This window comes from Cervus elaphus, chromosome 13 (assembly GCF_910594005.1).
Source record: "Cervus elaphus chromosome 13, mCerEla1.1, whole genome shotgun sequence".
NCBI classification, from domain to species: Eukaryota; Metazoa; Chordata; class Mammalia; order Artiodactyla; family Cervidae; genus Cervus; species Cervus elaphus.
In genome coordinates this window covers 33,886,505-33,903,470 of record NC_057827.1, presented here as the reverse complement: position 1 = coordinate 33,903,470, position 16,966 = coordinate 33,886,505, and the positions used below count along the sequence as shown (strand labels likewise).

Below are 16,966 nucleotides of genomic sequence, written 5' to 3'. Positions count from 1 at the left end.
GAAGAGGGACTGCTCCCAGGTCTGAGTCAGGGTCCCCCAAGGGACCAAGGGACAGGGGATGGAGGGCTGTGTTATGTACCATGCTTGATATACGTCCAGTGAAAAGGAAGGACCACCCCTTCACTTCATTAAAAGCTCTTACCAAGAACAGTAAATCTCAAGATAACTAAAATAACAACACACAATCCACCTGTGTCTTTGTACCCGATATATTACCCGTATCCTATGAACAAAAATTACAGCTCTCATTATATATTTCTCCCATCCGAAGTCTTTATTCATACTCAGTAATTCATGTAAAGTACAAATTAGTCTTTACTTTCCATATCGCTAAGAAATATACCATATTCACTGTTTTTGATGTAAACTTTCCCAGGAAATTTCTCTTGTGCCCATTCAGTTTTATAAGAATATCCTCTCGTGCTATTATGCCAACATTCTACTTTATCTCCATTATATTTTTCGTAAACCAAGAATATCAGTGTTTTTCTTTAAAAAGTTAGATGTTTTCTCTTAGTATTTCTGTATCATGATATTTACAGTGAAAGAAAAACTATTTTAACTGAAGCATAAAATGGTTAACAACAGCAAATGATAACAGTTCACTTGAGAGTTTACAAAAAATGTATAGCAGATAGACATTTAATAAATAAAACAAGCACTTGGAAGAAGTCCTTTGAAAGCAGGTCTAGGGACATTACCTGCATCCTCTGCACAGTTTTGTTAAGAAAAAGGCCAGGTCTAAAAATGTACTCTGTCAAGAAACAAGCAACAAATGCATAAATGCATACATAATGAGAAGTATTCTAACGCAGGCTGATGTGGCGTCCACTAGGAGTGACTGATGCAGATAAGCGTCCGCTAGGAGTGACTGATGCAGATACCATCTGTAGAAGCCTTAATCTAAATCTTTTACTCGCCGACAGATTTCTTCTGTGAAGTCTGAGCATTTTGAATTGCCTCCCAAATCTTTGGTTAAGCTCTGAGAAAAAGAAAAGGCAAAGACAGAAAACGTACCCACATGTTAAACCAAAGCAAAAAATGTTTTTATTTAAAGTCCTCAGTGAGACACTGGCTGAGTGAGTTACCTGGCTACTTGTTCATTTAGTTCCTCATTTCAAAGTGAGACCGGCTCCACCACCATCCACCTACCCCAGGCAGACTTGGAAAAGCTAATTGGATAGTGCACGCAGAAACACAGTGAGAATGAGAACAAGTCTCTTGGGACTTCATTGGTGGTCCAGTGGTGAAGAATCTGCCTTCCAGTGCAGGGGACATGGGCTCAATCTCTGATCAGGGAACTAAGATCCCAGGAGCTGCAGAGCAACTAAGCCCGCACACCACAACAAGAGAACCCACTAGCATGCCTCAACAAAGACCCAGCACAGCCAAAATTAAAAAACAAAACAAAACAAGATGCTCTCACCCCAAAGGGAAGGAGGGAGGCTTTCCAAAATTTTTCCCTTGATCTGTACAATAGATTTTAAGGAAGCATTTGATCATGGACATATCATTGACAGCAAATCTAAACAAGAGGTTGCATAAACCTCTTGGGGAATTTAAGTTTTTTTTTTTTTTAAAAACACATTTTGACCTATTTTTGGAGGCTGAGAAACCAATACTAGGAAAGTATTTAAATGACTAACTCTTCAATTCCCCTCTTTAGGAGAGAATTCCTCTCATTTCCCCTGTTTTCTACCAGCTTATGCTCTTTACTCCCAAACAGAACTCAATATATTTAATTCTCTTGTTTCATCACATCCTATGCAATTTAAAGAGCCTACTGTGTAATTTAGGCATCTCTCTCCTGGGTTATATGAGTAGCTTCTCTAATACAGCGTCAGAACAAAAAATATATATAATCACATGCCCTTCAATATGACTATATCAGGCTATTAAAAACAAGCTTGGGTTTCTTATATTTTGGCCACAGAAATTTCAAAGTACAGAATTAAAAAAAAAATAAGCAGCAAACCTTGAAGACAAACCTCTGCTAAGTGAAGTAAGGCAGTCAGAACAGTACAAGTGTGTGATTCCGCTTACGTGAGGTACCTAGAGCAGTGAGATTTACAGAGACAGAAAGTAGAATGGTGCTTGCCAGGGGCTGAGGCAACGGCAGAAAATAGGGAAATCACTGTTTAATGGGGACAGTTTCAGTTTAGGAAAATGAAAAAGTCTGGAGATGGATGGTGGTGAAGGTCACACAACAATGTGAAAATACTGGGTATTTAATACCCAGTAGACTGTGTACTTCAAAAATTATTAAAGTGGTCAATTGTGTATTATGTGTACTTTATCCTTTTTTAAAATGATAACTTTTTTTTTTTAATGAAGAGATCTCAGGCTAAGGATCAGTTTTTCGGGCCCAGCCTTGTAAAGCCATGATCTTCTCCATTCTCCCACTTTCAGAATAATCGATCACAACCCTCCCACGGGCTACAACTGCTTATGGAAACAGTGAAGCTTGTTGAGTAAGAGCCAGACTAGGTGTGAACTCTGCCAGTTAGGAGCTGTGAGACCTTGGGCAAACTTAACTATTCTCTCTGTGCCTCAGTTTCCTCATTTATGTGCTCAGTCACTTCAGTAATGTCTGACTATCTGATGCCCCATGGACTGTAGCTGGCCAGGCTTCTCTGTCCATGGGATTCTCCAGGCAAGAATACTGGAGTGGGTTGCCATGTCCTCCTCCAGGGGATCTTCCCAACCCAGGGATCGAACCCATATCTCCTGCATTGGCAGGTGGGTTCTTTACCACTAGCGCCACTTAGGAAGCCCTCATCTCTAAATGGGCTTAATTACAGTATCTGTGTCACAGAGTAGTAGAAATTTGCTGAGATTATATGTGTGTGTGTGTGTATATATACATATACACACACATATATATACATAAAGAATATAAGATCATGTAAGCATTCAATTAGTATCAGCTATTAATACATCTATAAAACTTCTATATTACTATCACAGATGCATATAAAGTAACACAGAGCACCACTGTATTACAGACACGTCTACATCTTGCTAGATTTCAAGCTCCTTGAAGTCTAAGACCTTACCTTATTCCTTATTTTATTATATCCTCCATACCTTATAATGTATGCAATAGATGTTTGCTGGAAAGAGGAAAAAACTACCGAGAAAAATTATTGGACTTAGCCAAGATCCCATGGGTAGCAACAGGAAAAGCACGTCTGCCCTGCTCCAGCCCCCATATCACTGTCCTTCCCACTGCATGCTGGTGCCCCTGCCTCGGTGCCTCTCAACCCTCCCCTGATGAAACACATGGGTCCTCCCTTCAGAAGATGCAACATATGCACACCACCGAGTTCACTCAGGGAGCCTGCATTAGGGATGCCTGCTTGATGTCCAATCCTTTGGCCCCCTTGAGAAGAATCATCATCTGTCCTTCACATACAAAACCCAAGGAGGAAATGAATTTCACCCAGCACAAGTGTGGCAAGATCACTGATACCTTTCCATCCTTAATTGTAGCAAAACATGCCGTCTCAATCTTTGCGGCGTGGTCAAAAAGCCCCATGTGGCGCAGCATCATCACGGCGCTGAGCAGGAGGGCCGTGGGGTTGGCCATGTCCTTGCCCGCGATGTCCGGGGCGGTCCCGTGAACCTGCAGCAGTGGGGGGTCGGGGGGCACACAGTCAGAAGGGGGACAGAAGCAAACAGCTCTCCTCCGGGGAAGCTGGGCTCTTAATCAGCTTTCCTCTCTGATGGAAAATAGCTACGGAACAGCTATCCAGACACAGGTTTTAGAAATAAAGCCTCAGAAAAATGAAGAGCTAAAGTAATTTTTTTTAAATGTAAAAAGATGAATGAACAATCTTATCCAGTGAACTTCTGGTAAAATATTTTAACTGAGGAAGGAAACATGATAAATAATAAGGATACGAAAGAAACCAGAGGGAAATGAATGAACAAACTGAGCTTATACAAAAAGCTAAACAAAGCTTCACTTTCTTTTGACAACTGGAAAAACTCAAGCGTTAACAGATACTTATGCAGACAATCTCTCTTGGGTTCTCATGTCACTCTGACTTGAATTCTGCTTCAGGTGTCACCAGGATCCTTACCGACTCGAAGATTGCAACGCCATTGGCTCCAATGTTGCCGCTTGGTGTCACACCGAGACCTCCAATCAATCCCGCACACAGGTCACTGGGGGCAGAAAAACATTTCAAAGAACACTTTGAAAAACAAATCAGCTCACCTAGTGGTCAGACTTCTATCTTTACATACCATTCTCCACTGAGAGAACCTGAGCTCCTTGAGGAAATGGCTGATTTCAGGACTAGTCAGGAACATATAGGATGAGCCTGAAGCATCTTACTATGCCAGAGAGCAAATAACGGGCTGTGTCAAGAGGGCACAGACACAGCTCAGAGGGACTGACACTGGCCAAGTCTGCGCAATCTAAACACCAATATCAGTGATGATAGTGAGGGACAGAACCCCTGAGTAAAATAGAAGCCAAGAGTCCTAACTGACATAGGTAAGTCTGTAAACAAATAAGAGGGAAAGAAAAGCTTATTCTTACAGTAGAATGCCAACTAATAGATGTAAAAGGAATGGTGGACTTAACAAAAGCACCATTTGGCCACCAGCATCTGTATGTGTGTAGAGACAGAGAAATGAGGAGGAGGAAGGAGGGAGTAACAAAGTAAGTCTGATAAAAATGTTAACATTTGGTGAATGTGGTGCTGAGTACACAGGATTTCTTTGTACTGTTCTTGCAACTTTCCTGAAGGTCTGAAATTATGCCAAAAGTTATTCCGGAAAAAACCTTGTAAAAATGAACACCCACCTTCCTAGCTATACATGATAAAACACTGAAATCAACCAACCAACCAATAAAATATCTGTAAAGTGGGAAGAGGGAACTAATGGTCAGGGAACTACAGTCCAGAGCTAATTTGGCAAATGAACAACGGAATAACCTACCAACATGTAACCACTGATGTCACCACCTGAGGTGTTAGAATTCAACTCATATCTTCTAACAAATGCTATTTTTATAACCCTTGATTAAAATTCTTAAGCTACAATTTATTTTTAGAACATTTATAAATAAACTGTAGGCTAAAATGTGTAGCCAGACTTACCTAAGGATGTCTCCATACAAATTTGGCATAACAAGAACATCAAACTGGGATGGGTCTTGGACCATCTACAAAAAATGCATTTGTGCATTCAGCAATCAAAAACTGCACCACATGTACACACTATACACCACAAAACATAGCAGGTAAGTGTGAATATATACTTACATTCAAACATACTGTATCAAGGTACATCTCATTAAATTTAATATCTTTACAGTTTTCTGCAACTTCCCTGCATTTTTGCAGAAAAAGCCCATCTGACATTCGCCTGTATTTAATCAAATAAAAATTGTTGAAAGCAAAGACTTGCAGAGAGAAAAAGATCAAATCAGAGAAGTAAAGTTCAAGAAATTCAAGTTCCAGAAGCCAAGATGTCTGATTTCAATTACAGTAAAAAAATTTGGGGGGGGGAAATCAGTAAAATGCAAATTTAAATGTTTGGGGATACTTCTGGAAGCACAGAAGGGTAAAAAATGTAAAGTAGTTTGATCATAATGAAGAAGACTATATTTTTGTAGTGTTACATAGCAAGAATTAAGAAATATCTATTAATAAGGAAATGTCAAAATTGCCTTAAGAAGGTTAACTTATTCAATTATTTAAATAGTTTTACTATTTTACATGCTCAACACTTTTCTTAGGTTAGGAAACCTGCTTCTTAACACACCGAGTTAGCCTTTACTGCACCAGGGATGAGGAGAATTCAAACTGCTAGAATGATACATCAGATCAGATTAGCACTATGAGCACTATTTTAAGCTCCTGAACAGGTGGCCATTTCAGAAACATTCCTGCTATTCATTCCCCTCCTAACACAGGAACGACTGCCCTTTTTTAGACGTGACTTAGCTAACTGGTCACCTCGTCTGGGGATCCAGTTTCTCTGGCTTCCTTCTCTTCCCCCCCTTAAACTTCCGGGACCTGAATTCCTGCTGCCTCCAAACTTGTTCATCACCCACCCAAGGAAACACATTAAATAGAAGACTCTGACACAGGAGCAATGCCCGACCCTCTGACTGGCTGCAAGGCCGTCTTCCAGAGCTATCAGGAAGCAGTGAGCAAGCTGCAGAGAGGAAAAGCAAGCCCTCCACTGCTTGGCACCCACACAGCTAGAGGCAGCACCGCCCACCGGGACTCACATGATGTTGGCTTTATGCACGGCCGTGACGTTGCTCCGGTGGTTGTTCCGCGCGTATTCAAAGGCAAACTCCGCAATGCGCTTGCTCGCCGCCTCGGTGATGAGCTTGATACTCTGCACAACTCCATCCACGATCTGAAAGAGAAGAAGTCCTGTCTTGCTGAAAGGGTGTGGCAACCACCTGGCTCTAGACCGCCGGTGTGTGCAGACAACACCATCTGTGCCAGGCCTGCACGGCGCCAGCTGCCAAGGCGAGCCTCATGCATATGGCATGTCGGCAGGGTTAGTCATGTTCACCCCAGGCCGGTGAGCCACATATTATAAGCTCCACTGCACAGATGAGGAAAACCGAGCTGCAGAGATGGTCACCCATGAAGCTGAGGATTCAGACTTCAAACAGAGGACAAGTTCCCAAGCCTGTGCCCTGAAGCACCACGCTCCCTCCCCCAGGCATCTGTTTGAGGTGACAAGACAAATACCCACAACTCCTCACTGAGTGAAAGGGAGCTGTCCTTGGGGAATGTTTTCACCTGGGAATTTGAATAACAGTCCCAAGGGCCCAGAAAGCAACCTAACTAAAAATGAAAAAGTATCCAAATGAACATACCACATGCTCAATTCCACTGTATTCTCCTTCCGTGTTCTCTCGAATGGTCACAATATTTACATCATGGTAAGGGGTTTTATAGCCTTCGATTGAGACACATGGTCGGACATTTGCATAAAGGTCAAATGTTTTACGCAGCAATAAATTCATAGATGGGTGCCCAGCAGCTATTGGTGTTTTCAAAGGGCCTATAATAAAGAAGAATATGCAGATGACAACAAAATACATTCCGGTCTTTTCTTTTTCTTTATAAACACAAGCTCATAATGTTGACACTTGTCCCTCAGCATCGAGTAGGGGAAGGGACCCAACAGATACCAAAATCCATGGATGCTCAAGTCCCTTATAAAATGACTTAGTATTTGCCTATAACCTACACACATCCTCCTTTAAATCATCTCTAGACTACTTATAATACCTAACACAATGTAAACAGCTATGTTAATAGTTGCCAGTGGAAATACTCAAGTTTTTCTTTTTGGAACTTTCTGGAATTCTTAATATTTTCAATATCTGGTTGGTTGAATCCATGAATGCACAATGCTTGGATATGGAGGGCCAACTGTATTTGAAATTCTAATTTTCATTTTTTCCACTGTTCCATCAGAGCTGTATTTAGGATCCTTTCTTTGGACATGAAGTAGCTATGTGACACATCTAACACATATGCTTCATGAAACGAGGGACACTTTTACCAGCGTCATTTGAAAGGACAGACAGGGGCTCTGTTTCTAAGTCTGATGCCCTCTTCAGCATAAATGAGCCCACCCATAGCTGGTCACTCTCAGGCCGCGTTGAGCACCCACTCCCAGTGTCACCTACACACCCTGTAAAATGTGTTCTGCCTCTAACTTGACCCTCTGCTTCCGATTCAAATATGGAAGAAATTTCCTCAATGAAGCTTTCTGGAATATCAACTGCACTGAACACCGACTGACTGAGGACCAAGCACTGTATCAGGTCCCTGATATTAGCTAATCCTATGACACCACCTCCTTAGTGCTTAATTCCAATCTGTCACATGCCAGTATTTTGAGTCATGACCTGGAGCATGTATAAGCTAAAACTAATAAAAATATAAAAATCATGCAAAAGATAAACCCAGGTAAAGATAAATACAACACCTGTCACAGAAATCAATAATAATGATCATATCACATCAGCACTACCTTTCAAGCCCATCTTGTTCTTATCCATGGACTCTTTGGCTTCTGGAGGGATCATCCACTTTCCTCCCGGACCTTGAATGGCGGTGACGTTTCGCTCCTCCCACTGAATAGGTGCCTAGATGCCACACCACAGAGCACAGTGAACTGGAAAGAACTACATGTGACTCACATTCACACTGCAGCTATAAACAAACTTCTTCAACTTTGGATGCAACTGGTGAAAACACAAACAGTAAAGGTCCAGAAAGTTCCTGGCATGCAAGAAGAGATGTCATTCTCCAGCATGCCCCGAGGGATTCTCCACATTACCCTTGTCTAGTCATCACTCCTAGCTGCCACCTGCCCACTTCTTTTTTTCACAATGACTCTTAGCGTGGCTATAATTAGAATATCGTAAGGAGCAGAGAAATAGGATTCATAGAAGTATCACATAGTACTGATGCATGGATGAACTTTGAAAACATTATGCTAAGTGCAAAGAGCCAATCATAAAAATCATGTAATTTTAACACTCTATTTATGTGAAGTGTCCAGAATAGGCAAATCTACAGAGAGAGAAAGTAGATCAGTGGTTGCCTAGGGCTGGTGATGGGAGGGGGTAGGGTGGGAGAGACAAGGGTCATGGGGAATGACTGCTGATGAGTATGGGGTTTCTTTTTGGGTGATGAAAATGTTCTAGCATTAGATTGTGGTAATAATTACACAACTCCATGAATGAAATGAATCACATACTTTACATGATGAACTGAATAGTATATGAATTAAATCTCAATAAAGCTGTTAAGAAAAAAAAAAAGACATATTATATAACCTATGAAGGCAAGAGTTTTAAGGTATAAACCAGTGCTATCCTTTCTTTTTAACCACATGTTTCATTATGTACACACAATCTGACAGCCAACAGGGAATGCACTAGGAACAGGAACCAGAGCAAGACTTGGTCCTGGCTCACAAGGAGCTCACAGCTGAGAGTGAGCATAGTTCAGCTCCCTCCGGGAACGCTTTTGCATAAGCATCATTTAAGCATCATTTCCTCTATAGGAGTTTTAATTAGAAATGCATATAGAAAAACAATGTATGTTTAGCATAAATAAATCGAATTCCTTGACTTTTATCCATTGGTATCAAAATTAACCACTTATTTAATTTTATACATTATTTCACCTAGCAGCTATAAATAGCAATAATAAAGCATCAGGTCAAACAAAATCCAACTTTCCTATATTCCCATTTTTAAATATCTACCTGCATTGAAGGATAGACTATTTGATAATAATACCTCATATTTGGTATTACCACACCAGGAAAAAAAAATCTTTCAAAATCTCCTATATATCAATAATTTTTTGAAATATCTATTGTTTTCTTTCTTTTTTTTTTTTGGCATGAAGGTAGAAGAAGGTAGAATGAGGGAGACAGGTGACTTGGCAGGACTTAAAGACCTTAAACCAAGGCAGAGTTCAAAAGTTCATAAAAATTACAGTACTACTTGGATTCCTTTATACATAACTGATGCCAACACAGTAGCTTAAACCATCCACAATGATGGCAGCAACAACACTCTTCAAGTCAGAATCTGTGAAGTTTTAATGAGAGACCTCACCAACTTCATACAAACATGAACAATTCATCCTAAGAGTTCATAGACCCCAAATGGCTAAGAAAACTTTTGTACAAATTATTATCAAAAGTATGTAAGCCCACTTACTTTGGCAGCATCAAAAATCTTCATAACTGCAGCAGAAATTTCTGGGCCAATTCCATCTCCTGGAATTAAAGTTACTGTCTTAACCTGAATATAAGAAATCATCAGAGGAGACAGTCAGAATTGATTTTTGAAGGTTTAAAAAAGAACATCGTTCAAAAAGAAATCCAGTTTAGGGGTTCTTAACTCATTTAAAAAAAGGCCTTTAAGAAAACAGACCTACCTCCCAACGGCTCATCAAAGTGGAGGCAAGAATCAAGAGATGCTACAACTCTACTTCCTAGCTGAGTCCAGAGGTTTCAAAAAGAACTTAAGCAATGCTCTCCAGAAAAAACAAAAATAAACTACCAAGTAAACTTCCCAACTGAAATTTCTTTTCAGACAAACTACGAAGAGACCACTTGTAAAACCAAGAAGAGTAAAACATTTCAAGTGTTCTCTCACTAAAATTTAGAGGGTTTCCTATGAAGGCAGGCATATTCCTCTCCACCAGGAGCCTAGAAATTTCCATTTCTCATGTAACTCATTCATCTTACAAAACGCTCTCAGACACCTCCAGAATTGCACTGTGGTCTATTTTGGCACGCAGAAAATCAGACTTTACATCAAAAGAGGGTCTGTTTTCCGGAGTTCCTTTATCAAACTGGCCCCTAATGACAGCAGTAATCCAAATAAGCCCAGTGAAGTTTATTTGGAACCATTAAGAATATGCTATGTGATCATGCCTGCAATGTCTGAATCACACTTCAAATGACAAAGTGTATCTATAATGTAACATCAATTTAGTGCAAAGGCTTTAAATAGAATAAAGCCAGCATTTCAAACACAGGGGAAAAAATATATATAAAGGGAAATGATGAGAGGATTTAAGTGAGGACTTCCATGTGGAAACTATATATGTCATTATTTGTGGACTTTCCCCTCTCTGGAAGTTTGGCCCAGACCATGGTCCCTGGCCTTTCTCAGTTCTAGTTGCCTGTGCTGGTTTGGCTAGGCTAGACAAAATAATCGAGGATGGAAATAATTTTTTCTAAGAATTAAAAAAATAAAAACTTTGATTTAAAAAGAAAAAAATCACTGATTCATTTCCCTGGTCTTTTAGCTTCCAGTGATGCTAAGAGGCTTCCCAGGTGATTCAGTGGTAAACAATCTGCCTGCCAATGCAGGAGACTGGGGTTTGATCCCTGGGTTGGGACTATCCCCTGGAGAAGGAAATGTCAACCCACTCCAGTATTCTTGCCTGGAAAAATTCCACGGACAGAGCAGCCTGCTGGGCCACAGTCCATGGGGTCACAAAGAGTCGGACACATGATGTTCCCTAAGCAGGTGGACTAATTATTTCTGAATTTAACTATACGATGGAAGGAATCTTTTTTAAAAATTAGTTTCTCTTCTTATTTCTCTCAAATATAACCACCTTCCCACCAGGATAATATATATTTTAATGGAAAACCTGAAAATTAAGTAATAGCAGAGAGCAATTATCATCTCATTAGCTTTCAGAATGCATCTGAAATGCTAACAAGCCTCTTTCTGCATCTTTTGTAGCAAAAGCAGAGCCAAAAGAACCCCTTTGGCTTCTTCTTCCTGTTCTCCCAACATGTAATACAAAATGTCATCAAGCCACCAGAAAAATCTACTTTACTTCCAGAGTTCAGAAAGTAAATGAAAAAAAAAAAAAAGTACTATGCTCTTATAAATACCTCATGGGGTAAGATGTTATATGGGAGTATAGGAATTATGAATCCAAATCAGATTCTGTAAAAAGGAGGTAAAATAAAAACATACAGGAAGTCACTGACCCACAGTTTTAGAATGCTCTAAAAATGTGGTATCAGTTTTTAAAGCACAGAACTCTAATGCGGGGAATTCTAAAAGCAGCAGATTTAATGAGAAACAGATGATCCGTTAACAGGAGAGTCTATGAAGACTACATAAGGAAAGTATCAATACATATAAGCCTATAGGGCTTATAGATATTTGAGGCATTCTTAATTGGTGATCAATCTACTGTTTTCAGGGAAGCTTACAAAATAAAAATGCGAAGCAGGTTTTGAAGCTTCTCAACAATTTTCTCTCAACTTGTACTAGTTTGGAGAAAAACTGTCTTATCCAAATGAGATTGTGAAATAAAGTAACAGGCTCAAGGGTAATTTCTATCTATTTTTAAACAAGCCTGCTTCAAGATATTAATGTGACAGGTTTATATAGCCAGCTATAATACAATCTTTTTTAAAATGTACAAGTGACCTAATAGATTTACACATGTTCATCAGTAACTTAAATATATAAGTATGGCCACTTTTCCCCAATTTTAAATAAATGGAGATTAAATGCTATATAATAAATGTGTTAGAGCACTTTTCTTGAGAAACTTCTAAAAGGGAAAAAATAAAAGACATAATTATACTCACACCACCAGCAAAACCTCTGGTCACCTGTTTTTGGTTGTGGAATGCCCCCAGCAGCCGAGAGACCTACATTTAATATCAACAAAGAAACGTCATGCACAGAATTAACCACATAGTGTTAAAAGGCAGACACGGCACCGTCTCTGACAGCTGACAATGCTGCAGCTTCACACAGATATATTCAGGAATTTCCGAGGAATATTTTTCTCATGTATTAGCTCAACATAGCAAGTTCTCTTGGATTTGAAAACCAAATATTCAGTTTACCTTTGCTTTGAGAATTTAAGTACTATATATGTACTTTTAAAGTTGATTTTATCAATATAAGTTGTCAAAAGATGTTGAAAATAGAATGAAACTCTACTTTTTTTTAACTCAAACACTGGATTTTCCTCAGATGATCTGGACAGTTTTACGTCCACATTCTTGACCACTGGATCAATTTGAGGGTCACACACCCTAGGAAAACTATCACTAATTTTAAGAGTCAGCAGGGTCCTTATGAATCCCAGAGCCCAACTCACTCATTATACAGTGCAAACAGTGGGTTCAGAGAGTAGGGATTTGTCTAAAACCACAGAGAAACCACAAAGAGACCAGAATCTGGGTCTCCTAACTCCTATTCCAGGGCTCCTCAAGTTATATACTCTGCCTATTCTTCTCCCATGAATATTAAGAAATTATACTTTGTAATAAAAATCTAACAAAGTTTATTCAATAAGTTCTTGACATGCGTCATACAAAACGAAGATTTTAAATAAATTATCTACTTCTGATAATACAGGTAATGCCACCATTACTGTTAATTACTGGGATGGGAAAAGATGTAAAAAAATAAATAAATGTGACCTACTAACCCCATTTGGAGAAAGAAATGGCCCACTCCAGTATTCTTGCCTAGAGAATCCCATGGACAGAGAAGCCTGGCAGGCTACAGTCCATGGGTTTGCAAGAGTCGGACACGACCTAGTGACTAAACCACCACCAACCCCACTACCCAAAGATGTTGCCATTTCCACTTAACACTATGACACACCAGAAATATAAATTCTAAAAGGTTATTCTGAACTTTAATAATTCAGTTCTTGAAAACTGGTACAAAGTCACATTACAATACACAGAATATAATCAAAGAAATTGGCTACATAGACCAAAGGTATTAAAACTAAAATTCATTAAAAGTTTTAAAGGTTAACTTTTTTTCATGCTAGATACATGAGCAAAGATACATTTGTTATATCCTTAGACTTCCTTTTGGGGGACAGTTATAAGTCCTGAACCTTTGGCTGTAATATCAGCATGTAGTAAAGAGACACCAACAGCCAAGGAGCTGAGAACAGGTTGTATCTTCTAACCCAGCAACTGGTTATCTCTCTGGACTGATGATAAAATAAAAGATAGGGCATGACCCAAAAGAATACGCTATGCCAAAACCACTGGCCAAAAACTCAATCCTAGAGCATGGTTCATCTACCAGCAAATGGGCTATTGGAAAGAAGGGAGACCACTTTAAGGCTATGTTATAAAATTTGCATGGGTCCTTCTCCCCGCCCTTCAAAAAGAGACAAAAAACATTCACTCAAAACAGGCCTATGTCTCTGTGGCAAAAGACCCAACCAAACTAACTGATTTAAAATGTAAACTCACAAGGCAAATATTTTCCTGTTTTGTTCACTGTTCTTCTATCTCCAGTACCTAGAAAGTGCCTAGTTCATAGTAAGTGCTCACAATACTTTTGGAAAAACTGAGGCCAGTCTCAAGCATCGCTCTGTCTGATGAGTTCCCACTCCAGCAAACAGCTTCAATACTTGCAATAATTTTCTCTAACAACCAGTCTTTTCTATATTTGTCATCTCTCCTTTGTGACCTTAAAGTAAGGCAGTACTGCATCTAAATCACCCAGAACTTAAAGTGGAATAAGATTTTTTAAAGCACAGACTGTCTTCTACTTTATATTGTACTTATATAATATACATATATAGTTATATGTATAATATACATATATTACATCATTTTATCTTTTATAAAACCTGGGGAGATTGTATTAGTAGCCCTTCTCAGATAAGAAGACCAAGGCCAGGCTCACAGAATATGGTCTGAACCTGTGACTTCACCCATAGCACCTCTTTCCTTTTTCACCTTCATCCTCCAACTTAAAAACATATAAATACACTCTTGAAAGTATGACAGGTACTCAATAAAAGCCTACTGATGGGAAACTGCCTCATTATAATTATAGTATTTTAGAGCCAGAAAGGTCTTTAGAAACCCTTTAATTTTCTCTAAATAAAGCTTCTTTAGAAAAATAAAACATATATATATATATATATATAAGCTTATATATATATATATAAGCTGCAGATCTCTTTTTTTCAAATAGAGCCTCAAATGTAACTCTTAATAGAGGACTTATTTTGACTGAAACTCACATCCAGCTCAGCATCCTGGGACATCAACCTCCGAGGCACTGCCTACTCCAGTCCCTAAAGGGAGAAACTGGCCCACAAAGGTCAAATGACTGCCAGAGGTCAAATGACTGCCAAAGGTCACCCTGGGAGTCCATGTCAGAGAACCTCATCGTCTGATTCCACAACCCAACACTTTCTGAATACCTACTGCATAGTTTTTTTCTTAAGAGACCACACTAAAGGAAAAACAAATTTACTAGCACTTCACTAGCTGTTTTAGTCTCTCATTCTGAACTCTTACTGTATCGACCAAAGATAATTAGGTGTTAAGTGTAAGCTCAGTGATTGAAGGATTGTGAAGGATTGACTTCCGTTTAGACAATGACACAGAAGTTGCTTTACCTTCAGGAGTGAATGTGAAATAAGTTACCATTACACACAAGTCCAGGTCTGAAGAGGGTAACAAAGCAGAACCCAGTTACTAAATAAAATGCAGCTACTGATGCCCAACTGTCTGCTTGAAGGCTGTAAGATAAGTATATTGACAGGTAGGACAGCTTCAGACTTCTGTGTTGCCTCTGTATGTATTAGGTGCTCTCACATTATTTTATTCAATCCTCAACAACTCTGTGAAGCAAGTATAGATATTTTACAGATGGCTTATTAAGACTCACAAATGTTAAGCAATTTGCTCAGGGTCACATGGCCAGTCGGTGGCATTGCCAAGATTTAAACCTAAGACTCCTCAACTCCGGTGTAGAGCACTTTTCACTAAATCAAAAGCCTGCAAACCTCACTTTAAACTCAAAGCAAGGGAGAAACACAGTATCAAACTTTCTAGAGAAAAAATTAAACTACTTATGGTAGGTTTTTAGGGGATGATTCTCGAAGGGCAACAGGAGACCGGAGGGCCCATTTTCCCCTCTGCCTATAATTTGTTGTCTGACCTTGACCACAGACAGAGCAGGCAAAATGGGACTTGGAACTGAGACTCCTGAGACACCTGAGTTCCTCTTCCAGTTCTGACAGGGATTTCCTATGTGACCTTGAGAAATTACGTGTTCAGGCAGTTAGTTCCACCGAGGAACCAAGGAACTGCAGATGGTCTGCAACCCTCTCCAGCTCTGGCAGGCATCCCAGCTGTCACGGTGAGATCACAGGACGCTCACCAACATAAGGTAAAGGAAAGGCGTTGCCGGTCTCCCTCTTCTAGTCTCTGGGTGCTCAGGTTCCAAGGTGCAACGTGCCCCGTGTACTTTGAAGGGGAAATAGCTACAACAGCAGACTGGGAAGCGCTCCAAGGGAGAAAAAAATCTGGCAGGAAAATGACCCTGGGATTCCCTCACCTGAGAAAACCTCTCAAGCCCAACGCACGTGCCGGTGGCTAGGGAGGTTACCCTGCCGGGGCCGGAGTAGAGACCGGGGGAAGGCCCGGGTCGTGCTGAGGCGGACTCTAAGCGCGATCAGCAAGCTGCAGGGCCGCAGCTTCGGAAATAGCCGGGAGGATGGCGGAGCCTGGCCGGCGGCTCCGGTGACCTTCCCGGGCTCCGCGCGAGGCCTGGGCTCCGGCCGGGACAGATGCCGGCGGTGGCACTGGGGTCTCACCGGGAACAAGACCGGCGCTCCCCGCCTTGACCTTGATGCTGTCCCCGCCCCAGGCGCGACCTTCCGGGAGCGGGGCTGCCTACACACCGCCTGCGGGCCACCAAGCCAGGCGCACGGGCGGCAAGGACCGGCTCCCTGACTGTTCCCAGTCAGTCGCGCGCCGTCGCCTCCCCATCGGGGCCCGCGCGCCAGCCCCCGCCCAGCACCCAGTACGCCCGCCAGCCACATGCGGGCCTGCCCGGCGCTCACCTTGGAGATCCACGCGGGCCCTGCCATCGCGTCCACTCCTCTCACCCCGGCGACAGCGGCGGCAGTAGTGCGCAGCCGCGCAGCCAGCGTCCGGAGCCCGCCCCCTCTTGGCCCCGCCCCTGGAAGCCCCGCCCTGTAGGTTTGCGTAGGGGATTTTCCAAGCACCCTCCAGGTCCGGGCCCTGGACACCGGCTGCGCTGGCCAATCGCCGGCCCTGTCTCGCGGCGGCGGGCAGAGCAGCGACCCGGAAGCTGCTGGTGGGGATCTCTGGTGAGAGTCCTTCCTCTCCCGCTTCATTCATAGATTTCAGTGTTTAGGTGGGCTGTTTGTTCCGCATATACTGGATGCCAGTCAATCTTATGGATTTGGAGGATATAGCTTCTCTTACGGAGTTTACAACCTCAGGAAGGGGGATAGATCATTTACGCGTTTCACAAATGTTTTATTATTTTAACAGCTTTATTGAGGTATAACGTATACCCATAACATATACAATAAAATTCACTCGCTGTAATTTCGCGATAATTTTCAATAAATGTAAGCACTTGCACAACCATCAC

General features: G+C 41.2%; 1 protein-coding gene across 1 annotated transcript; it reads right to left on the bottom strand.

Annotated features, from left to right (window-relative positions):
- Positions 1-253: 253 nt before the first annotated feature.
- Positions 254-16,503, bottom strand: IDH3A (isocitrate dehydrogenase (NAD(+)) 3 catalytic subunit alpha). Its single transcript, XM_043921684.1, has 11 exons — positions 16,407-16,503; positions 12,148-12,210; positions 9,737-9,820; positions 8,029-8,143; positions 6,860-7,047; positions 6,254-6,387; positions 5,280-5,382; positions 5,115-5,179; positions 4,086-4,170; positions 3,473-3,625; positions 254-982 (listed from the first exon to the last, which is right to left on the bottom strand). The coding sequence occupies exons 1-11, from the start codon at positions 16,431-16,433 to the stop codon at positions 899-901; spliced, it is 1,101 nt and encodes a 366-aa protein (XP_043777619.1). The 5' UTR covers positions 16,434-16,503; the 3' UTR covers positions 254-898.
- Positions 16,504-16,966: the final 463 nt, after the last annotated feature.

What these genes read in the sequence shown, in the direction of transcription:
- IDH3A (XM_043921684.1), bottom strand. Translation starts at nt 16,433, where the DNA reads ATGGCAGGGCCCGCGTGGATCTCCAAG. An exon ending in GTGCATAAAGCCAACATCAT is followed by an intron (nt 5,383 to 6,253) that starts GTGAGTCCCGGT and finishes GATTAAATACAG; the next exon opens with GCGAATGTCAGATGGGCTTT. An exon ending in GCGTTGCAATCTTCGAGTCG is followed by an intron (nt 3,626 to 4,085) that starts GTAAGGATCCTG and finishes CCACTGCTGCAG; the next exon opens with GTTCACGGGACCGCCCCGGA.